The sequence below is a fragment of the Triturus cristatus genome, chromosome 6 (genome assembly GCF_964204655.1).
Source record: "Triturus cristatus chromosome 6, aTriCri1.1, whole genome shotgun sequence".
NCBI classification, from domain to species: domain Eukaryota; kingdom Metazoa; phylum Chordata; class Amphibia; order Caudata; family Salamandridae; genus Triturus; species Triturus cristatus.
In genome coordinates this window covers 1,078,159,096-1,078,184,005 of record NC_140589.1, presented here as the reverse complement: position 1 = coordinate 1,078,184,005, position 24,910 = coordinate 1,078,159,096, and the positions used below count along the sequence as shown (strand labels likewise).

At 44.6% G+C, this 24,910-nt stretch overlaps 1 protein-coding gene across 2 annotated transcripts in view; it reads left to right on the top strand.

The window, feature by feature from the left end:
- CCSAP (centriole, cilia and spindle associated protein) overlaps positions 1-2,987 on the top strand; it is a 98,547-nt gene extending 95,560 nt beyond the window's left edge. For both annotated transcript variants that reach the window (XM_085611952.1, XM_085611951.1), the window contains one exon: positions 2,245-2,987. In XM_085611952.1, coding sequence (XP_085468078.1) covers positions 2,245-2,424 — 180 coding nt within the window. In that variant the 3' untranslated portion in view covers positions 2,425-2,987. The remainder of the gene's footprint in view (positions 1-2,244) is intronic.
- The last annotated feature ends 21,923 nt before the right edge of the window (positions 2,988-24,910 follow it).

The following is a 24,910-nucleotide window of genomic DNA, read 5'->3' as shown; positions in this document are numbered from 1 at the left end:
CAAGTAGAGCTGAACTGGTTGCGGCACGAGGCCCCCACAAAACAAAATTGAGGCCTCCCTTTTTAGGTCTCGGCAAGCGAAGGCTGCGCTTGCGCAGTCTCGCTCGCGAGATTTAATGACTTGGAGTAGTGGGGCTTTAACCCGCCCCTCTTCTTTCCTCTTCTCCATTGGCTGGCCTCTGAAATGCTGGTCAGCCATTGGAGAAGAGGTTTGTCTCTCCAAACAAGCCCCGTCCTTTTGCGATTCGGGGGCGTGTTTTTTCCGATTCTTTCTCTGGGCGTGTTTGAGAAAGAAAAACACGCCCCCGAATCACAAAACGCCGCTGCGTTTCTCCGAGGCATTTCTGCTTCACCTCGGAGAAAGGCATTGGTGTGCTCGTCCTTTCCCCCTGCTCTCGGGCAATCCATGTGCTGTTTGCCACACGTCGGACCCTGCATGCAACTCTGCTCACCTCTGGTGCTGATCTTGCTGAAGATGTCCCTATCGAGTGGTAAGACTGTTCTTATCTTCTTCACCCCACCGACATCTTCACTCGGCGCTGATCACACCACACTTCCCGCACCTCTAGCATGCTTTTCAACCCTCAGCATTAGTGCGTGCCTCTACTTTTTGTGAACTCGCTTCCTATGCCTCACGCAGTGCTCTGCCACTGTTTACGACTGTTGTTGTGGTTTCCGCTGGCATATACGCTACTTTGAGGCGCTTGTTTTCCACAAACAAAGACGTTTAAAGCTGTCTCGCGCAAGCTCGCGTATGTGCAGCACCAGGCCTCAATCTGCCTAACCTGCCTGACTTAATATGTCACCCCTTGACGTTCTATTCTCTATTGGCGCAGCTAGCTGGCGTTTCGAAGCTGCTACTTAGCAACGACACGGCTTTGTGTTCACAACCTGCTTCATGTCTCGTAGCACCGCCTCATTTTGCTCCTGCGACCTATCCTTCATTGCTGATCACGCTGCCGCTCGCGCTGCCCATATTGAGCTACAGCATCATTGGGGGTGGGATGAAGCGGGTTTCCTCCATGTAAAAGTCATTCGAGAGGCAATAACCTACAGTTACCTCTTTAAAAATGTAGGTCATGACTCACGCATGTACGGTCCCCGCATTCGAAGACATGCAGTTGTAAATATAATCTCACCGAATAATAACTGCTCTGTAATTATGACCACAGTGCAAGTCAGAAACTAAATACCTTTCTTTCCACCCGCCGCCTGAAAGACTGGGATGTCGCATCACCGAGGTGAAGTATCCGAAGGTAACTGCGTCATTGGGTGTGGGTGGGGGGGGATGAAGCGGGGTGGGGGTTGGTACGCTCACGAGCAGGCGCCATGATTCCTTTACGACTCCTTTACCGTGTTTTTTTTTTTTTTTTTTTTTTTTTTTTTTTTTTTTTTTTTGTACAACATGAGTTTATTTTATAGAAGAGCTCGCTTCCATCAACCACCCCTCTTCCGTGCAATGCAACCGCCTTCCTTCGGATCCCAAGTACCCCATTTTTTAAATTATTATTTTCAGATCCCTCGTTACTGGACTTAAAGGAAAATATATGTATCTGCTAGCACCGTTTTACCGGTTGATGCATATTGTTTCATCAGTTATGTCTGGCCATTCAATGGAAAATGCAGTATCGAGGGGATACTGTGAATGATCTCTAATATTTTTCTGTTTGTTTTATGTTTTTAGTATGCAGCACACATCATTCTGCCATTTGTTTCTTAGTATTGTCTGGATTACCTGTATTGCAGAGTTTTATTTTATATAACGCGAACTTGACCCGAATCCAATCGGGTATCAGAACGCTGTTCAGGGTCATTACCGAGACTCAAACCCAGTTCCCTGGGCTCCTTGATGGGGGAAGGTTTCTCTTAATCTTGATAGAGCCTGTTGAGGGGTTTGTCAGTTGATCCTGCAAAAAGTAAATATGTGGCTCTGTGTGTGTGGGGGTGGCTCTGTGTGTGTGGGGGTGGCTCTGTGTGTGTGGGGGTGGCTTTTTTGTAGGTGGCTCTATGCGTGGTGGGTCTGTCTGTGTGTGTGTGTGTGTAGGTGGCTCTGTGGGTGGCTCTATGGGTGGCTCTATTTGTGTGTGGGTTGCTCTATGTGAGTGGCTCTGTGTGGCCATGAGCAATGCCAATAGCTTTAACTTTAACAATGCCGAGACCATTGCATTGTAAATGTTTGTTTTAATTTTAATTACCCTGATATACTTGTTTTGCGCTTATAAAATATTTTTTTTATTCTTGGTAGATTCATGATTCCGCTTTAAGGGCGAAAAACAGAAGGCAGAAAGAAAAAAGGAAACAGCTGCTGCAGAAGCAACGTTCTCTAACTGCAGATGCGGAAAGAAACCTAATGAGAAAAACTACCCAACCTGAAAATCCCTGGTTGACCGAATACATGAGATGCTACTCGGCCCGGACTCGCTGAAAGATGTCAACAAGTTGCATTATGCAGGGGAAAAAAAATCGCAAAATCCAGATTCTTTTATCATGTTTGCCAGTAAATTTGTGATATTTATGTGAGCAGATTATATACCTGTGTTGGTGTATTGTGGACCACACACTTGAGAACTTGTTTGATAATGGCTTTCAGATTTTTCCATTTATACAAACAGTGATTCACTTTTTTCCATGTATAAAGAATGTAATGTGACTTTTTTTTTTTTTTCATTTAACAGCTTTCAGTAAGGTATGTGATCTGGGTTTGCACAAATCAGTCCATTGTTGGCTGGTTTTCTTTCTCTTCAATTATTTGAATGAAGGTCGGTAAGAAAGTGACTTTCAAACTTTTTCTCGAATATGCAATAGGGAAACTGATGTCTCAGTTCCAAATGTACTTTCAGAGTTCCATATATCAGACAATCGATCCTTGGGAGCTGTTTGTTTTACAATTTTTATAATTCTTGATGTGCACCACTAGTTATTGTGGTTGATTTGTTTATAATGAGGTGTGGTTTGAAATGTGAAGTAAATTATATTTTTAAATAAGGAGTTTTGGTAGTAAATTTTGATCTGTTTGTATTTGGATAGTGAATACCTGCTATTTTGTGCTCTTATTATTGCCTCCATTTCTTCTTGATCCTAATGGTGCACTTTGAATCCACAACAACTTGGTTGCCTCAAAGAACCCATTTTTTAACTTGATGCTTAAGGATTCCTGGTGCTCCCATATCCGGATTGAGAAACTAGCTCCAGAATCTGACCTGGGTGCCTTCACTCATGAACCACACGTCCTTTACTGAATTTGATGAATCATGCACCCTACACCAAACCTTGATCATGTTGCTAGACAGGAAACCTTTAGGTCTCACCTAAAGAGGTACGAACCTCTTGTGGACCATACCAAAGACTTTCATTGTTTACCATTGGTTGGGTTTAGTGTCACATATTTGTTTGCTGCTTATTTGCTGGATTTCCTTCCTCTTCCTGTGTTTGTCCAGCCCCTGGTTCATATCGTTTTTTTATCACGTTTTTGACTGGCTTACTTGTGTCCTTCCACAGCTCACATTCAGGGAGCTACTTTTTTCTTTTTCATGCAGTACTACTCAAGTGCATGGGTTTTCTTGTTTCCTTTCTGTGATGCCCCCCTCCTTCCCAAATAAGCACCCCATGCTGTGTGTCGGTCCTCCTTCTCCCAGCTTGTCTGTAAAAGCACAGCACATAGGAATATTTTTAAGTCCTATAACTAAATAGCAGACTTTTCCAATGCTTGTTCTATTTTCAAAGGCACCTTAGGTCATTGGGCCTCTGTTAGAATTGTCATGGTGTACTGCTAACGGGTTAAGCATGTATTTTTGCTCAGGCCCTCTGACTCTGGTAGGGCTGTAGGATCCTGCTCTCTACTTAAATGAGTGCACCTGCAAAACACTTTTTAAAAAAAAAAAAATCTTCTTTTGCTGTACCAGTACCACTTTTGCTTTTTGGCCTGAGCAGGAAATATTAGTCAAAACATCTATCAGGCAGTTGTTGGCCACTAACATAGACTCCGGACCTCATATGTGTAGCTCATGAACACCGTTAATAAGGCCATTGTTGGCAGGTTTCTTACATTAGGAGCATGCACAGAAATGCCTTGCACACAATGCAGTCTTAAAGAAGTTGGCTTTGATTTTGTTCTTTGATCAGTTTTTAAAATGTTATCATAAATACCTCGGTGCATCAAAAAAAAGGTTTGGGAAAGGAGGGGGGTGGGGGACCAGACAGTAATTTGAACTGTCACTCTCCATTGGGTTGTCTTCAGTGTGTGGGCTTTTTGGCACACGTACAAAACTTGCATCAAATTAAAGAGCAGGAATACAGTTGTCTCGTAGCACTAAAGGCTGATTTAAGAGACTTTTGTTAATGCAAGGCATTTATTGTATACCATGTCAGCAGGCAGGTGGGAAATGAAATTACCCGTGATGATTTTCATTTAGCTAATGGTTGCTGTTCTGTTTTCGTCTAATCAAAGTAATGGAAGGTATTCTTGAATTATTCAGTCACTGGCATTCACTTGGGTGCATTGGTTTTCAATAACTATAGGCTGAAACCGGGATGGGGTTGCTAGTGTTATTGTCTTGATGGAACCTGGCCAGGCAATTTAGACTGGACTGTTTCTATTAGACGGGAACAAAGCTGATTTGCATATGGGTGGGCTGTGTACTGAGGCACTGTGGGCAAGAAAATGATGGACTGGAATGCGGCGCTGAATAATTCTCATTAACTAGAGTTTCACCCGTCACTTTTCTCTTTCCTCTCAATTTTTTGATTGAAAATGACCAGGCACAGATTTCCTTATAGTGCCAAATCGAGCAACGTATTTTATCAGGACTCCATGGAATACTTGATACAACGGTTATGGTTTGGGTGTAATATAGGCTTAAAGCGTACTATACAACCATTGAAGGCCCGTCCCAGCGTTCTAGGCAAGGGGCTATATGATGGAAGTGAACTTTGAATGGGTGGCATAGCCAACTACCATGAGGTTTATAAGGCTTTTAGAACTTTCTGCCCCATGATGGTGGAATGTCTAAAAAAAAAAAAAGTCTCCTGGGTGACGCAGGAGATTTACAACTTCTCCCAGCTCAGAAGCTGGAGTGCTTTTCACAACTCTTACTGTCTGTGTGTGCGCGGGCCTGTGCCTGAGGATTAGTAGAACGCGTACAGCAGGAGCTGTAAGGGTGTGCCTCAGTCAGCCCTTGATTCTCCTTGGGCTCTGCCAAACTGTTTTTCTCCTTCCAGGGCTCCAGTGACAATGTAAGCGGGGAGGGGGCAGGAGGGAATCCATCAAGAATGCTAGTGGCTGTGAATAATTCAGGAATTCCTCTCCTCTGCAGCGTCGAATTCTAGAAATCCCCTGTACAATCCATGTAGCCTGTGGAGAGACAGGGAAAGGGAGAGTTAAGAAGTTTTGGATTAGGACTTTGGAAAGTTGGGTGCAGCATACCCATGACGTTGTTTATAGCTAGGTGCTGGTCCAGTGTCTCAAGTGTAAACATTCCATTGTTCAACATTTTGTCAGTATTTTTGTTTGCATTTCAATATAACTTGTAATAGAGCAATTCCTTGTTGAGAGGTCTGGGTAAACATCCATCACATAAAGCAAATACCAATCCTTCCATCTCGCAGCAGACTCATTACCTTATACTACATTGAATTGCTAATTATAGAATGCTTGCCATACCCTTGCAACGTCTAAAATACTGTGTGCGAAGAACCCTCTTCATGCACTGCCCTTCATCAATCAGTGTGACAGCATCTCAATTATAGGCTTAATCTTGACCTATGTATCATTGGTACCTTGCCTACTTTGTGAGATGGACACTGATCGAGGGAGTTGATATTCTGTATTGTATATTGCTTCATTCTCATTTTGTCGCCAGCTCCCTTAACACTGTTAGACAGAAGCAGGTTGTTTGCGCTGTATTTTATTGGACTTTATTCTCTATGCGCGTATATTGGTCATCATGACTGTTCATAAAGATTTTCCTGCTTGACGAGCCATAATAGGACCATGTTCAGCGTTATTCTAGTTTAAAAAAAAAATAAAAGAAATTACGACTTTCAGTGTTTCGGCTTCCATGCAGATTCCTATTCAGGAGTGATTACACATGCCTTTTGAATACGAGCCCAGTACTGTTCCTCCTGGAAATATCTGAAAACATTCAGACAAGCCAGGCTAACCCTATTGACCTCTTATCTTCTGTTCAGGTGTATTCAAATATATATATTTTAACTGTGTCCCATTTCCAGATGCAGTGCATCATTTTATCTTGCATGTTTATAGTTTTTTGTTGAAGACTTGAACTTTTTCAAGGATGGAATGTATATGTCGAGTAAAGGATATTGTTCTTGACTGCAGACTCCCTTCCTAGCAAGAGTATGAATAAGATATTTTTTTGCTTCCCATGTTTTGCCTTACTTCCTGATAAAGGGATGGAAGTTAGATTCATGTAGCTGATGATTTGGACTTTTTTGTAGTCCCAGGGAGTTCAATTTTCTCAACTTATTTAAAGGGGCGTCTTGTGGGCTAGTTCATACGCACACTAAAATTATGTTCGGCTTAGTGTCCCTGATTAATTTAGTTAACCTAAAATTCTGAGACTGCATCAGAGAATGCCTGAGCCAGCTCTCTGAACTCCAGTAAGATAAGATATCACCCATAAAAAAAACTAATTATGTACCCGTCCCTTCCAGAATGTGGATGCCTTGATTTTTATTTTATTTTTTTAAGTCCTTTCATTGTCTTATGCTTGCCATAGCTGGGACCATTTCATTAATGATTTTGTTGTTGTTTTGGAGTCCTGTTTGCCAATCCTCATATTTGGTTATGGGTTATAGGACTAGTTTATTAAATGTTCAAGATGTTTGGTGGGGTACAGGTGACTTTCTGGTACATTTTACATGAAAGTGTACACCTAGTCAGTCCTTTAACCAAAGGCATCCACATCTTCTTTCATCTCCATTTTGGCTGTAATGGTCACCTCTGAGAAGGTTCTGTGCTTATAATGCTTTAGCTAAGGTATAACTTAATTCCTTTTGTGGTTGCCTCTTGAGAGAGATCTGGTCTATTGTCACATTCACTGTTGAAATTCTAGCTAGAAATCCTCCATCTACGTCATTTTGGGGACCGCGATCCTGGACCCTCTGCAGATGTTGCCCTCAGATAATTAAAACGGAGAGTCTCCTTCGAATTGACTGTTGCCGACTTATACTTGAAGTTCATTTACCTTACTCTCTTCTCCCGAGTCCTTGCCATTCTCTGGCTGCTCCCTGCTTCTGACCTCATGTAATTTTTTTTGTCTGCCCATGATGATCACCTTGCTGTTTACTGCTCTCCGGGGCTTTGAAGATTGGTTGGAATGCATCCCTCCTCCTAGTCGCAGGGACGGAAGGTATCTGCCATTTAAGAGAACACTCTATTTTATTTGTATCTATCAGTGTAGCACTGGGGTGCTAGAGTGAAAACCTCTCCTCCTTTGAAACCATGCCCTAAAAACCTAACAATAACTAATATCTTCTAAGCTATTTATTCATCCCACCAACCATTTTCACAAACTCAGCCATAACTAATGATGACAATTAATTCCTGTTAATTTAATCTACCACAAAGAAACAAGTAAATGTATGGAATGATTTCCTTGAGAGCAAAAGACTAATTCCGGTAACCGTTGAACTACTAACCTTGTGTTCTCGAGTAGGGCCCTACTTGTAGTAAAACACTTCAACGCCTCTTCAGGGGTTCTAAGCACTATGTAAATGCAATTACCACTGAATTATATTGTTTGATGCAGGTGCTGCTGAACTAGTCATTCTGTCCCATACAACATTTTGACCATCCTTTCTCCACCTTATTGAATAGCAGCCATTTTAAAGCTAAACTTGAGCAACTACAATTCCCATTAGACCGTGGGAATGTTAACAAAAAACAATAGTCAACAGGATGACAGTCTCTTTCCAGCCAATCCGGTGTCTCCAACTCAGTTCATAGTCCATCACAGGCCGCTCCTCTTTCATTGCGTGAGATCAGCCACCACCGTCCACTCACGAATCCCCGTTTATTCGCATCCGTTCCTACAATCAAAGGACATATTTAGAACATGTTCATGGCTAAGGTTTAAGCCTGAAAATGAATGGGCAAAGACCACAGCTCTGCAGGCAAAGCAATACAGTAAAAAATGCAAATTAGCATAGTGATAAACCTAAAAAAATCTTGTTACTAACTAAGCATAGGGATGGTTTCAACAATGTTTTCCTTGGGTGGGATAATCCTCGCCTTCGAGTCCTTAATAGAATTGAAACTTTGTTATTATAGCTAGATAATGTTTCAATCTCTATCGGGACCGGAGGCGAGGATTATGCTAGTTTAAACCTTACCACCAAGTGAGCCATCTGCAGTACTGGTTTGAACTAAAACCGTTTGAACGTAGAGTCCGAACACCAATCTGCGGCATTAAGTATATCTCCAATCGAGCACCTAGCGCAAATGCCTTTGAGGCCATTGCCCCACGTGTGGAGTGAGCTCAGAGCAACCGCAGGTCAATACGCGCTTCTTGCATCACAAACCTCACCCAACGGGCGATTGCGGGAGAGGATACTGCTCTGTGTGGTTTCCGTAGGGCAAGGAGGAGCTTCTGTTCACCAGGGGGGCGAAAATCCTCTGACATCTCATCATAGGCCTTGTGTCAAAATACCACGCACAACTTTGGAGACTCCAAAAAGGCTGGGTACGAGATCGACTTGGTCCCGCATTTGGTTTGTCTGCGGATTGTGAAAGTTACCCCCAAAGGGGAAAAAAATCCACTCTGTGATATCCAGGGCTCTGACGTCTGACACCCATCTGCAAGAGATCAAGCAGAGTAGCATGGCCAGCTTCGCCGAAAGCTCCTGTCTGGACCGAAATCTATTCAGCTGCCAAGAGAGAAAAAGGTTCAGCACCTGGCTCACCTCCCAGAGCGCCGACTACCTAGGCTCCGTGGTAAGGGACAATCTGATATCCTGCAAGAGACTACAAACAAAGATATTCTACCATTGGGTAACCCATCAATCACTGCATGTCCCGCTGACATAGCGGATCGGAAGGTATTAATGGATCTGTAGGCCAAACCCACCTCTTCCAAAAAGGGGCAGACAATTCAAGTCCCGGGTCACATCTGCTGTCATGGAATCAAGACCTCGCCTCAGACTCCAACTGGACCATTTACCCCAGATAGACTTATAATGTTTGACTGCTTCTGAGTAGGCCTTAGACATGAACGTCTCAGCCGTGCCTGAAAGGCCGGGGACCGACCATCGTCCCCAGTAATCCGCCACGCCATGAGTGCCAGTGACCCCTACAAGATGAGCGTGTGGGTTTGTTGTGCTGAGAAGCAGCCCTGGAAACCGGGGGAGAGGGATTAGATAATCCCAAGAAAGTTCCAGCAGGATTGGAAACCAGACTTGCGACCTCCAAATCAGGTAATCAGCACCACCTCTGACGAATGCCACTGGACCGAGACCCTTGTGATCATGGGGAACGGGGAGAAGGCATAACCCTTCTCCTTTCAATCTTGGCGAAACGCATCCGTGGGCACCACCAGGGGATCCGGTCTCCAGCTGCAGAACCTAGGGAGTTGATGGTCCAGGCAGGAGACAAATAGATCCTCCAAAAAATGACCCCATGTGTTCTGGAGGTCCAAGAATACCCCCGCATGAAGCTTCCACAGGCTCACATCCCGGAAGTTGCGGGACTGGACGTCTGCTGCCTGATTGTCCTGACCTGAAATGTATTCCTCTGAAACTGAGATCTGGCGATCCAGGCACTATTGTCAAAAGTTGAAGACTAGTTCGGAAAGGGCATTTTAGCGAGTGCCCCCTAGATAGTGGATGTAATGGACTGCCGACACGTTGTTCATCTTGAGGAGAATCCAAGATTGGATCGTGTCTTTGGTCCAACATTGGACTGCAAATGAGCCCGTGAGGAGCTCCAAACAGTTGATGTGTAAACATTGTTCGAGAGGAGACCACAAACCTCCAGTGGCAAAATCGCCACATCTGGCGCCCCAGCCTAACCTGCTGGCGTCGGACTCTAGGAAGATGTCCAGAGCAGAACCAAATATTACCCGACCGTTCCATACTTCAATATTGGACAGCCACCAGTTGATCGCCTCCCTGGAGAGGGTCACCTGCTGAGAGTACTAAAGCCGCTTGTGCAGGTGGGTGCCCTTCAAGCGTTGGAGGGCACGGTAATGAAGAGGCCCTGGGAAGATGGACTGTATTGAGGAGGAGGAGGAGAGATGGCCCACCAGGCAAGCCATCTGTCTCAGAGCGATTCGAGGCTTGGTGAGAGCCTGCCGCAATTCGCAGCAAATTTTCGTCACTTTCTGGAAATGGAGGCTGAGAGAAGCCTCAACAGAGTAGATCAAGAAACCCAGAAAATCCTCTTTGGAGAGGGAACTAGCAGGGATTTGGACTTCTTGATTATGAATCCCAGGTTCTGCAGGAGGTCGACCGCCAACCAGAGTTACAGCGTCGGCTTGTTGGGGGACCTGCGCCATTATCCGGATGTTGTTGAGGTAGCAGATGAGTCTCATCCCCTGTGACTGCAGATGTTTCACTACTGACCTGAGGACCATCGTGAAGTACCAGGGTGCTGAGGATAGGCCAACGGGTAGGGTGGTGGACTCGTAAGTCTTTCCCCTGCGCCCCCCATTTTAGGAACCTCCAGTGGGTGGGGGAGGGGGGCTGTTGAGATTAGAATCGAGAGGTAGGAGTCCTTGAGGTCCAGACACACCATCCAGTCCTGTGGTCTAAGGATATCCCGTAGCAAGTGGATCCCCCTCCATTTTGAAGTGGCGATGGACTAACCACTCGTTGATGACCAGGCGCTGACCGCCACCTGCTTTTTCCACCAGGAAGAGATTGCTGATAAACCTCTTGGGTACGGAATAGTTGGAGAGACAGTGCCTTTGGTCAGGAGGGACTTCACCTCCTCATCCACTAGAGCCACTGAAAACCGGATGGTCGCGGGAGCTCTGCTTGAGTGGGAACGCCTTAAAACTCTATCTGGAAGCCTTTCATTGTCGGAAGAGCCCATGCGTCCCCCTTGATGGAAGTCCAGGCCTGGAAAAAATCTGCCAGCCGGCCCCCTACTTTTGTGAGGGAAGAAGGAAAAACACTCACCAGCATTGCTGGAGGCACCTGCGCATCTGGCTCCTCTACACTGTCTCCCTTTTGGTGGGGTAGAAATTAGCGGCCTGGTCTTGGTACTAGCCTTGCCCTCTGGGATTGTGCTGGTTATTGGGTCGGCTGGCCGAGCAGCCCCTGCTTCGACCGGCCCCCTGAAACTTGGGAATGGAAGACCTTTTAAATGGAGGACTGAGCTTTGTCCAGGTAAGTGAAGGTATTCGCAAACCTCCCCAATTCCTTGATAAAGGGTTCCCCAAAGAGTCCCCATTGTGCGATGGGGCCCGCCTCCGAGTCGGCCAAGTCCCCGAGTTCGGGGTCCACCTTAATCAGCAGAGACAGACGTCTCTCAGACAATGCGCAGTTTGTGTTCCCCAAGGCAGAGAGTTTATCAGGGAGCTGATATCTTGGCCTCCTCTGCCATATCCAGGAGTTTCATCAATGGGCCCAGGGTATCTAGAAGCTTGCCCTAGCAAGCCCGCCAGGACCGGTCTATCCCTCTTTTAGGGTCCTTAATTTTTGCAGGAAGGTGGCCATCTGGGGGTCTATGTCGGGCATCCGCGTCACTTTGCCTTCCAGAGAGGTGTGGGCACATTCAGCCCTAAGGCAGTTCTGGGAGTCCTCCTCCAGGGGGCTTCCAAATGCAGCTCACCACATACTGTGCAACCTTACCTGACGGAGCCCATTCGGAAGACCTCTGTTGAAGGATCCCATCCTGGTCTAACATATCTGAGCAGAGCCCTTGGTTGTCAGTGGTGGGGTGGGTTAGCCGGGGGCTGAGAAGAGGGAAGCAAGAGTTGGAAGGGGCCCGCATCATCATCAGTGTCCCTCTGGCACTCGTCTGCAGGAGTGGGGAGGAGGGTACACTGGGGCTGGGGTCTTTGAAAACAGCATAATCCTTGCCTCTGAGTCCTTAATAGAATTTAACCTTTCCGTTCCGATTGGTAGGAAATTTTTCATTATGAAACCTACGTTTTTTTTTTTGTTGTTTTGCTTGTCATAGCAAGTGTTACAGAAAATTCCAAAACCATGTAGATCAAATATGTTTTTAACGTAAAGAACTGCCTGTGCTTTAGCACCATTAGACATCTATGATTATAGCACTGTTGGAAAGTTTTGTGGGTAAGGCAGAGGTGGGATCAAAAGAAATATTTCTGGGGGGGGGGGGAATGGAGGTGAGAGAGTTTTCTATATTGTACTGGCCTAGAGTGCACAGAAAATAACCTTTTAACATGAAAGTTATTTAGAACTATGGCAGCATTCACTATACTTCCCCATTTTTGGGCTAATAATTTGGTTGCATGCAATTATTCACGCATAGTTGTAAATCTGTCATCTGTCACTCCTGACCTCAAAGGATAGGAACACAGAGGCCAACACTGTCCACATTTTAGGAGACTGTTTTGTCATCTTTTTTTTCTTCTTATTCATGAACCTCTCCCCTTTCACCTCTTCCTAATTGACTGCCATATGCTAAAAATGGCAGATTTACTGGTCACAGTGGAGAACGTTCTAGGTTTGTAATTGGCAGAGATTTAAATATAGACTGTGTTTTTAAAAAGGAGCAGAGTTACCACATTACTTGCACTCTATCTTTTAGTTGGATGGCAAACAGTTTGCTACAGAGTACTGCTGCTGTCTGGTCTACCCTCTTCGCCTATTCTTGGAATGTGGCCTGTTACAGAGCCAAAAACTACTTTGGCAGTGAAGCCTGTAGTATATGTGGGCACTCTTGGAGCACACTTCAAAAGGCAAAATAGGCACCCTGGATGTCAGTGCTTCTGAGTGGTGGAAAGAAGTAAAAGCCCTGCTACTTCGGAATTGATTGATCTCTTGCAGCCAGATCATATATTGGGTATATATTCATAACTAACAATCTCTCAAAATATCACAGTTCCCTGACTGCTCAATATGTCTTTAGTAAAGCACTCAAATATATGGAAACCTTTGTATTCGCATGAAGTTGAAAGCTATTTCACATGTATAACATTCACAATTTTTACACTTCATTTTGTTCAAACGAATATCCATAATGAATTGCACACCAAAACCCACTCATACTTGTACCACATACAATTGTTTAATCATTAGCCATCACTCCACTCTTGGACAAAATGGTCATTCCGTGAATTAAATGAACTTGGTCTTATAAAAGACAAACCTGTCTTATTGTTAAGTGTTTTGGGAAGCAAAACTACAATGGCTGTCTTCAGTACAGAAAGACCGATTCAAGAGCCTCCTCATAAGCAAATGATTTATAATTGCATTTTATTCGCTTTGGAAATAAGCATGGAGTGGTTGAAGCCGCCTATGCTGATTAGAGATTTTTCTGCGCATCATTGAAAACAGACATGGCAAGCACCTAAAAAAAATTATGCTTTTTTTTGTTTTAACATACTACCTAAAGGGTTGTGAGGAAAGACCTTTGTGCCGTATCGCCTGGTGAGAAACTGGTGTGTTGGTTGACTGGGGTGTGACCCCCCTGGTCAAGCCATAGCCACAATCCCTTGCAGGATGAACCACAAAAAGTCACTAAATTAACCTGTCCTTAACCCTGGGTAGCTTTGCACAAAAAGCAGTCCGGCTTAACTTCGAGGCAATGTGAAAATTATTTATGTGGCACATAAAAAGTAATAAAGTGAAAAACAAACCTAAGAAAAAACCCACACCAATTTTGAAAAATAGTCAATTTAAATAAATTTGACATCAAAACGACCAATCCAACAGTAGAACCAGAGTTATGAATTTTAAAAGTTTTATGTAAAAACTAGTGCCTAAAAGATCAAAGTGTCAACGCGGATATTTATCCTCACAGGACTGGGTAAAGACCAAAAAAATCTCACTGACCGCGATTTCTATGTTTGGACTTTGAAATGGAAGTCAAATCTCCAGTAGGATGAGGCTGAGGGCAGTAGCCAAAGACAGTTCCATGAGGCCGGATACTCCTTTGGTGAAGAACTGCTGAAACTAATTTGCTTCTACGTAGAAGAATGTAGTGGGAGAAGCCACAAACTCAATCCGACTGGCGATGCACCTCTGCTGGATAGGAGAGCAGTTTGGTTCTGGTCTCCTCCTGGTTCCCAGTGCATGTTGTAGCAAAAAAAAATGCATGTCCGCACTTCTTGATTTTGGCTATCTGGGCACCTTTAGCACCTCTTCCAAGGGTCCAGGACTGGAGGACATCCCTTGGAGGGCCAGGACTCAGCTCAAGCTGGGTCCAGGTTTATGATGGAGGTAGTCTTTTGTGTTTCTGGTGCTTTAAACGGGAGGCCAGCAATCTAGCCCTTGTGCCTCATTTTGGGTGTCCTGGGACAGTTGCAGATCCAGTTGTTGTCCCCAGGCAGAAGGTAGCAGAGCAGCAGGACAACAGGGCAGCAATCTGGCAGGGCAGCAGCCCAGCAGGATGACAGTCCTTCCAACAGCACAGCAGTCCTTTCTAGCTGAGTATCCACAGGTCTAGAAGTGTACTGAAGAGTGGGACTGAAGGTCCTATTTTTAGACACAGGTGGCCGCCTTCTGGAACGTGGGAGAAGCTTCCGGAAAGGTTATTTGAAGTGCATGAAATTTCATTACTCTCCTGCCCTGGCTTAAAGGTGGCCGCAGTGACATGGTGGGGGTTTTAGGCCCCTTGTGTGAAGGCAGAGCACGACGTATTCAATTGCAAGTAGTACTGTGCTTAGCTCCGCCCCTCATCCTGCCAGCAGATGGCCCATCAAGTCACCCCTAATCCCTCTATTGTGTGACTGTGGGAGGAATTCACTAAGTCTGCCAGTTACGTCCAGTCATGTGGCGGCAGAAAGGCTGCAGGCACAAAGGGCAGGAAAATGCCAACTTTCTAAAACTCGCATTTTCGCAATTGTAATACATTTCAACTTCACCATTGAAGCGGGTTTATCGTTACAATTTAACAGATCCCAAACATGACCCAACTACCTGCTCCCAATTGGGAATTTGTGTATTAAATGTAATGAGGGATCCCCAATGTTATCCTTTAGGAAGTGTAGGCCTCACAGTATTGAAAAAAAAAGCAATGTAGGAGTTTTTTTTACATGTAAAACTTAAATGTACATGCTCAAACTTTCAATTACATGGCTCCTTGCCCTGTGAGCTAGCTAAGGCCTCATTTTCTTAGAGGTGACTTATATGTCATAAAAAGGTAGTTTAAGGCTTGGCAAGGGGGTCTTCATGCCAAGTCGACCTGGCATTTAAGGCTGCAGTGGCATGCCTGGAACATGTGTCTAAGGTGCTATTTAAGTGGGTGGCACAAGAAGTGCTGCAGGCCCACTAGTTTAATTTAATTTACAGGCCCTGGGGATATGGTATACCACTCTACAAGGGATTTACAAGTAAATTAAATATTCCAAACCGGTGTACGCCAATTCTACCATGTTTAAAGGAAAGATCACTAGCACTGGTTAGCAGTGATAAAGTGTACTGAGTCCTAAGACCAACAAAAACTAATTCAGCAAACCAGTGGAGGGCAATGGCTAAAACCTTGAGGATGACTTTGCAGTGAGGGCCAGGTCCAGCATGGCCTGGATGGTTTGCTTAAGTAAGGTTAGTCTACCATTCAGTTTCTGGCTAAAATCTTTTACCATTGGGCACAGTAGAGTTGTTATAGGGACCTAGTCTCTTTGGGATTTCACCCCTATTAGTGATGTACATTGCAGTGCACTATACAGAAAGCAGTTCGCTGATAGTACCTTTGTGGACTGATGGATTTTAATCCTTTTGGAAACTTTTCTTAAATAGGCTGTCACTGTTTTCCAAACTGCCTTATACCTTGAAAATGAGAAGGTCAATGGAGGTCATCAGGAAGAGCAGGCCTTGGCACTGTTAGTTCAGCAATAGTACCAAGTTTAATTTAGTATTTTCGTTTGCTTTTCATCAATGCAACAATGAACTCCTTTACTGCTGTAATGTGGCTACAGAATGAATTCCCTGTCCCTTTGTCTCTCAGGCTACCGACTTTTGATGGCAGTTTGCAAATTTGAGAACAGACTAAGTAATGCATTGTAGCAAAGAAGCTAAATATATGATTGATGTAGAACGTCACTGACAAAATTCAGCAAAGTTAAACAAATATGTTAGCTTTGAGAAACTACTTTTATTTTCAATGAAACTTCTGTACCACCCACTAGATATGTCTAAAGCAATAGCAAGTTCTCTAAAAGTATGCCAATGTTTTCAATGCAGCCATTCTAATATTGTTAGTCCCATCTGGACACTAAAATAAAAATATCCACAGTGATTTCAAGTTTGTTAGTTGATATGTATGTCATTTGCGGTATGGCAATCAGAATTATTGATATATTCACATTCGAACTGATACACGCTTTGCTTATTTACTGCAGGTTGGCTACAGCAAAACATTTATTTTGGGGGTAAATCGAAATGTTTTGATGGGTTGGGATGGTTTTTGGAGGGGAGTGAGAAAGCACAGCATCAGAATTCAAGTTTAGCGTTTGCCTCTGGCGCTTACTACAAACATGCGGCTGGCTCTGGTAACATTGAATTTATAATATACTAACTTCTATTGGTGCTAGTATATTAAATGTGAAATTTTATATTTTCTGTTTAGTACAGCTGTTGAGAGGTCTTTTAACATTTACTGGAATCGTCAAAATGTTGTATACCCCGTATAAAAATACATGTTCAAGGCACTTTTAGATTTTAAACGTGTTTTCTATGAGACCAATAAAAGACGTGAAAACATTTCAATGACGTGTTGTGAGTAGTTTTCAATCATGCGAAGGCCAACGTTTTTTAATGAGACCACATGTTTCAACCTTTAGGACTTCATAATGAACTACAACTTAAAATGTAGTGTTCAAATACAGGAAATGTTTATGAACAAATAATTTGACCTTTGAATGTTGCATGCTTACTAATCAACACACCTATATATGCCTATTTTCACAAAATCCAACAGACCTACAGGCAGCCCTGCAGGAGGTGGTATGCATCTGTAATGTGCATCCTGTTGGGAAGCAAGGATCACAAAGCGATGAGCGGTGTTTGAGTAGTGAGGAATAGCCGCTGCGGCAAACTGAGTGATACAACTAGCAAAAGCATGAGGTGCGGGGGCGTTCAGTAAGTGCGCCCTGGATCATCTACACTACAGTTAAGGAGTAGCTTGGTTGTCTGCTTTAAGAGAGCGTGATGTGATTTGTTTGTCATTTGTGACCCTTTCAGTTGTTCCTGGTTAGCTGTGCAGCTGCGAGGATTTTTGTTGTGGGTATTTAATTGCATGCCAGCATTTTCACACTGTGCTTCTGAAAAACATCAAGATCCAGTAGGAAAAGTTCCTTTGCTAAAATGCCAGAACTGGCTCAAAGTATTGCACGTGACTTGTTCCATTGGCTGTTTATTCATGTCGATAAATTGCAAAAATATATAATCATAGTCCATTTTATTCGTAACCGATGCGCAGTTTCCACACCCTAATCTCATTTCTCTGCCTTTCCAACCTTTTTAATCTTTTCAAATTTCTCCTTACCTGCAATCTGTGGGCATACACAACCTTACAAACTCTCAAAACATCACCCTCCCAAGATGGCCGCTACGCGATGCACTCGCACCTAGCATAACAGCTTGCCATCAGTCTACCCGATAGTCGTGCATGCGCACCGTCTGTTCCGGCAATACCAATCATTCAGAGGTTGCGCAATCTCGCACGTACCTGACTGACTCGCCGCATAAAAACCACCGGCATACGAGATGCCATTACCAGCCGGGACTAAGGGAGACAACATCAGGTTACTGACGAGATACTCATCTACACCAAGTAAAGTTGTGCATCCACTTCTTTCTCAGACATCGGAGCACCCATGGAATTCTTTGCTCACGATGTCTCCCTCGCTTCATTTCTTAGAGTGGGACTACAGATGATACCCCTCCCGAGCCTTGAATCTCTGCCTAGCACTTAAATCTAGTGTAATTATGAGCTAAACGTTACATTTCGCATGTTAGCAATCTAAGTGTTTTTAAACTGCACACCACCTTAAGTTACCACGTGGCATTTATCACGAGTGGTCACCCCTTGCTGAGTTAATTGTGCTTCTACTCACCAAGGGCCTCACAGGGTTACACTCTGGCCCTGCTTTTATCATTATCCCTATTTGCACATTAAACCTCCACGACGACACGACGCCTAAGCTGTACAACCACTAGTCTGGAGATCGATCGCTGCATGTTGCAATATAGTCGCTTCGCACACCATGAGTCATTAGCAGCATGCGCCATCACTCAACTACGGCTATGTATTATATCACTGTTGTGACCACTTACCTGAGATAGAAACAGTGGCACAAACTTAAGATTGCATTTTTATGTTGCTACTATATGTCTTGTCCTTTCTCTCCCTACAGATTTTTATTAACAGTGTGTGAGTATGCCGACACTACTGCCACACACCTTAGCGCGTGTGTAGGCCACTCACATTTTTACACTCACCCGGTCCTGAAGAAGGCCCACATTACCTACCTTTTCAGGCTGAAACAAGTAGACCACGTTACCAGTCCACTAGGAGCAATAATACCCCTCTAGTAGTTGCATCACGTATTGTCAACTATATCCTGGGCTTCCACTAATGAATACTACAGGCAAGGATTCTCAGAGATACTTTTAATTCACAACACTTCACACAAATCACACCACACCAGCTCCGCTGTAACCAGGCGTTGTAGCACAGCCAGGGGGCATTCGGCCACCCAGTTGGGACCCCAATGATGAAGCATGACACCAACCAGGTTGGTGTGTGAGGGGTCTTTTAAGCAAACCTAATGGATCCATGTGCTTACCACAACAGTGATTATCACATATTTCCTCAGTGGGTCCGTTCACATTGTTTAGTCTAGTATTGAATTGGGGACAAGGATGCACCCCTTCTTTTCCCTTGCTCTCTCCTTGTTTTCTACTAATTAAAACCTTTACAAATGTCTAAAAAGAGATTAAAATATACAACGTACAATGATAAAACCATATGATGAAAACAAGCATAGTTAAATACAAGCCGAGAAGAGTCTGCTGAACCGTTTTTTTTTTTTTTAAAGTAGGGAAGAAAACAGTCAGAGCACATAACCAAATGGACCTTTGCACATGTAATTAACAGTGTGCAAAATACGCAGAACCCAGACCTGTTAAACGATAGATCAACAGAATTAATGCAGGGAAGATTCAGCTGCACCATATTTATTTTGTTTTCCTTAGAATCATTTAGAATCTCTGATTAGGGCTAGCACGCTTTACCATTTTAAGAAATCGCTCTTTAAAAAAAGAATCACTCGTTTTTAAAAAGCACATTCACTCTTACCTAAAGTCACTTTAAAGCTGTCCTCACTTTGCACTATCGCATTGCTCACTAGCCACTCTGTGGTGTGCCTCCCCGTTCCACCACGGATTGTTCCGCTTGAGTGGAGGGAGCTAACACCACCCGGAAGTGACGTGTGGATCCCCAGGTCAGCAGTTGAGCTGCCTGGTACTACAAAATTAGATGGCCGGACCGACGCGCAGCGGACGCTCTTGAGGCAATCAAAAGGTGATTGAAACAGTACGCTCTGTACTGCAGCAGCAGGAGCGCCTTGGAAAGGGCTCCTTAGAATCGTTTAGAATCTCTGATTAACGCTAGCACGCTTTACCATTTTAAGAAATCGTTGGTTAAAAAAAAAATAATCTCGTTTTTCAAAAGCACATTCACTCTTACCTAAAGTCACTTTAAAGCTGTCCTCACTTTGCACTTTCGCCTTGCTCACTAGTCACTCTGTGGTGTGCCTCCACGTTCCACCACGGATTGTTCCGCTTGAGTGGAGGGAGCTAACGCCACCGGGAAGTGACGTGTGGATCCCCAGGTCAGCAATTCAGCTGCATGGTACTACAAAATCAGATGGCCGGACCGACGCGCAGCGGATGTGCAATAGGCGTGCCTAAGGCAAGCCCGTCTGTGCCTGTACGTCGCCAGGAGCCAGAAACCCTGCCGGGTTTTGCAGGGATCAGGTAAACCGCCTAGTAACTCTCCTCCGTTATACCAGACAGGACTCAAGTATTAGAAACAACCAATGCTGGCCTAGTATGCAAGACACCAACTCATGCGCTAACCCCTTCCCAATAGAAGTAGAAGGCCCTCTCGCTTGCAAAATCTGTGGATATCAGAGTATGCTACCCACCCAACCCAGGATTAACGTTAAAGCTGACAACAATTAGTTATACGACAGCAAGTTGGGACTGTTTTCTAGCAAATGTTAGATCACTCCCCGAAGCACACCATTAATATATGGGACATGCTTTCCTCTTACCTTCCCCACATTGGTTTCTTGACGGAAACTTGGATTAAGCCATCTTCCAATCCAGCAATTGCCCTAGCACTACCCGATGGCTATCATATTCAAAAACTGGATAGACCACAAAGGGCGGGGGGAGGGGTAGCTATCATTTACAAAGATCTTATAAAAGTTACAGTTTTGGATCAATTAATCAATGAAAAAATTGAAATTCTTGTGTTTAGCATTGACCTACACGCTCAACTTAGCTGGAAAGAAGACCTAGTATATCTTCCCCCCCCCCCCCCCCCCCTCCCCCCCAGGACCGCTCCTCGATTCCGTCACCTTACTTATGGACCGGATATCCCCTTATGTTATCTCATCTAAAAAAAAAAAATTGCTCCTCGTGATCTGAATGTTCATAGCGAAAACCCTAGCGACCCTGATGCCGTATCCCTCCTGATAGAGCTATCCGCACTTGAGTTGACCAAAATCAATAAAGAACCTTCTCATGTAGCAGGACACACACTGGATTTTGTCCTTTCAAACATGCCCAACATTGTTTGTGGAACAACTTGCCCCCTACTATGGTCGGACCACTCAAAAAACAAATTCAGCTTTGTGGGATTTATAGAGCACAAAGCCTAAAAAACACAAACTATTAGGAGTTAAAGACCGTGGCATAAATTGACACCCGCTCTCTTTAAAGACACCTTTGTTCCACCACAGTATTCTGACTCCGACACGGTAAAAAAACGTCTAACAGACTTTCAGGCAAGCATGAAGGCCACAATAGACATGTTGGTACCCCTGAAAATGACCCATGCGGTCTCTAAACGAACTCAGACCCCTTGGTACACCCCTAATCTCTGGACTGAAAAAAGTTAGTGCAAGAAATTAGAGCGACGGTTGCGACGCACACATGATCCCCACGACAGAGAAAGATTTAAATCTGCCCAGACCAAATACCATAGCAGCCTGAAAATGGCCCGTAAAACGTATATTGCTAATCAACTTGATCAGGCAGATGACACTCCCAAAGCTTTATTTCAGGTCCTCAAATCATTCATCAATCCTAAAGCATGCAACACGGAAGAGGCGCCATCTCAGACTCTTTTGACAATATTGCAGGATATCTCGCATTAAAAATGGATATCTATAACAAGATCACTGCGACCAATGGCTTCCGTTCAAGCCTCATATCTGAACCGCCCCTTTATCCCGTCTAACACAAATAAACTTGGGGAATTCCCAATGCTAACCCCTGAGGAAACTGAATCTTTAATAAAAATGACCACATTTGGTTCCCCTTTAGACCTGATCCCAGCCAAAATCTCCAGCTCACTTGACAACCAGCTCGCTGCCCCCATTTGTTCCATTTTAAATAGCTCCTTAAAAGAAGGCAGCTCCCCAAGGAATGGAAAGCAGCTCAGATCTTGTCCATCAGGAAAAATGCCAAACTGCCCCCAGATGTTATCACTAATTATCGCCCCATCTCACTGCTACCTCTGCAAAGTAAACGACTAGAGAAACACATTAACAAACACCTGTCTGGATTCATAGAATCCAACAACTGCCTCGACCACACAGTCAGGATTCCGACCTAGACACAGTATGGAATCGGCACTGGTGACAGTCACAGACCACATCATAATGCTTGCAGAGAATGGTCAGGCAGTGCTTCTTATACTGCTTGACCTGTCTGCAGCATTCAATACCATTTCCCACCAGATTTTGCTGGAGAGACTCCTAGCTATAGGTATCCAGGGGAACGCACTAAAATGGTTGACCAATTTTCTGGCCTAGAGAACTCAAACTATCAACCTCTGTCCTTTCAGATCACAGACCACCAATGTTTCCAAGGGTGTACCCCAGGGCTCATGTTGAGCCCTACCTTATTTAACATTTGTTACACCGCTCGCGTTCCTACTGAGAAACTTAGGGTTCATAACAATTTCCTACGCCGACGACACCCAACTGCTTCTTTCTTTTGACAAGCATAACACAAACATTTAGGCTACCTTCTCGGAGGGCATGAAAACCATCACTGATTGGATGAGTAACAACTTCTTTCAGTTGAATGCTGAGAAAACAGAAATCATATTATTCACAGAAGCAGTAACAAGGTGGTCTCCCAACTGGTGGCCAGGAGAACTGGCCCCGGCCCCGTCCCCAAAACAAGTGGTAAAGAACCTAGTGGTCCAAATTGACCAGAAGTTGACCTTAGAGGAGCATGCTACCGCAACCATTAGGGCCTGCTTCCATATATTAAGCCTTCTCCGCAGTCTTCCCCCTTCTCCACACGAAAAACCCTGATAAAAAGCATTGATCTTAAGCCGTCTGGACTACTGCAGTGGTCTAAGGAATCTTCCTTAAACAGACTGCAGGTAGTCCAGAATACGGCAGCCTGTTTAGTGACCAACTCTCCCTCCCCTCCTCCCCGAACAGCTTCACTTCCCTACTTCGTAAACTGCACTGGCTACCCATTCTCAAAAGAATCCACTTTTAAGATTTGCTGCATGGTGTTCAAAGCCCTAAACATTATGGGGCCTAGATATATGACGGACAAGCTGGTCAGATATACTCCCTCTAGGACCCTCTGCTCAAGATCCAAAGATCTCCTCCTCATACCTCGCATAAAACAGGCTAGATTAGGGGGCAAATCCTTTTCCTCTCTAGCTCCATTACTATGGAAACAGCTGCCCATCCACCTACGCCTCTGCACCAACTACCTATCCTTCAGAAATGGTACTGGTAGAATTGACAGATTCCAGTTTGGGCGCAATCATCCATAGAAGCTTAACAGTTGTAACATTTAGTAATGGATTAGATGGAGTCAGGCTGGCAATGACTGCCTGTCAGCTAGTGCGCACTTCTTGCCGAATGAAATCGGCACAGAGAGAAATTCTCCATTGCTGCAGCAATTTAGGGCAGATACATAAGATGTGGATTAAGGATTCTTTTCCTTGTCTGCATAAGTGGTAACTTGTGTCATAGGGAACTGAGCGGCACCAGGCCGGAAAGTAAGCACGAAGATTCTACTCGCCCAGTCTTAATGCCAGGAGCCTTGCCCTAATCCATATAGGGTATGTGCAGGAAATGTAGTTCTGCTTGTTGGAAGAATAGGAGTTTATAATTGAACATGCATGGGAGTGCTTGCTTAAGTCGGACAGGCCTTCTAGTTTTTTCCCCCAGAACATATTTTATTGATTTTCATGCCAATACATGACCTAGCTGGCTGTATTTACAAATGTATGTAGTAGCAATCGCCAGCTTAGCTTCAAACTCTTACAGATTCAAACCAGACTTAACAAGAACAGACTGCGATGAAACTTATCATTAGTATTTTGGTCCATACCCCTGCTGTGCCCTGCACCCACGACTCACTCCACTGCTCTTATCTTGTATCTTGACCATAGGGTTGAACCTCCTCTTCTAAAGATCGAGTAAGCGACGGCTGAGGGAGAAGGGTGAGCACTAGGTGGCCTGCCCAGCGCTTCCATATTTTTAAATGTTTCTGGGGGCACTCTCTTGCTCGAAAGACTGGCATTTCCAAACCCATGCAAATGTCCATTCCCCTCTTCCAAACACCGAACAGGGGTGGCATGGCATCTCTTCCTTCCATACTCTGGTGATGTCTCGTTTAGCTAGCGGGAGAGCCAGGAATAGGAGATGACATTGGTACCTGTTCCCCAAATCCCTTCTGTGTTGTGCAGTAAAGGCAGTCTAGGGTACCTAGGAAGCGCCACCACAGGACTTGGTTAAGGCAAGCCAAACCCCCCCCCCCCCCCCCTCCCCTCCTCCTCCTCCTCGGACCTGTCTAGGGCAGTACATGTCATACTGTGTGCAGGAAGGTGCCTTCCTCGGCACCACAACGTAGGCACATTGAAGACACCACTAGCCCTGCCCTCCACAGTCAGTGGCGTGTGTAATATGCTCTATGCAGGTACTTAAATTGGATCAGTCGGAGGTGCATTGAAATAGTCACTCCTCTAGGATATTCCAGGGCCTCTGCCAAATCGTCATTTTTGAGAGGACCTATGTCGTGCTGCCAGGTCTCCCTAAGGGCCACCAGTGTGGAGATGCTATGAGTGGTAAGTGTTTGGTATATTTTGTATATTTTATGGGTTCTACGTTTGCCCATCATTACTTTGCCTTCCAGTAGGTTAAAGTCAGGGAGGGTAGTGAGATCAGATATGTACGGCAGAAATGCATGGTGAAACTAGAGGTAATTGTAGAATTGACTTCGGGGCATGAAGTATTTCTCCTGCAGGTCTTGAAACGATTTAAGAGGACAGCCACGCATGACATCACCCAGAACAGAGATCCTGATCATGTCCCAACCCCTAAAACCCAGTAGAGCTGTCGGCTCAGGGAGAAGTCTATTGCACCACAGCGAAGTTTCACGCGTAAGGCGCTTCCACTACCCCATCCGACGAAGAGATTGACACCATGTTAAGATCAATGCTCCCCTGGCAGGGGGAAGGACCCATACATCTGTGGAATCATATAAGT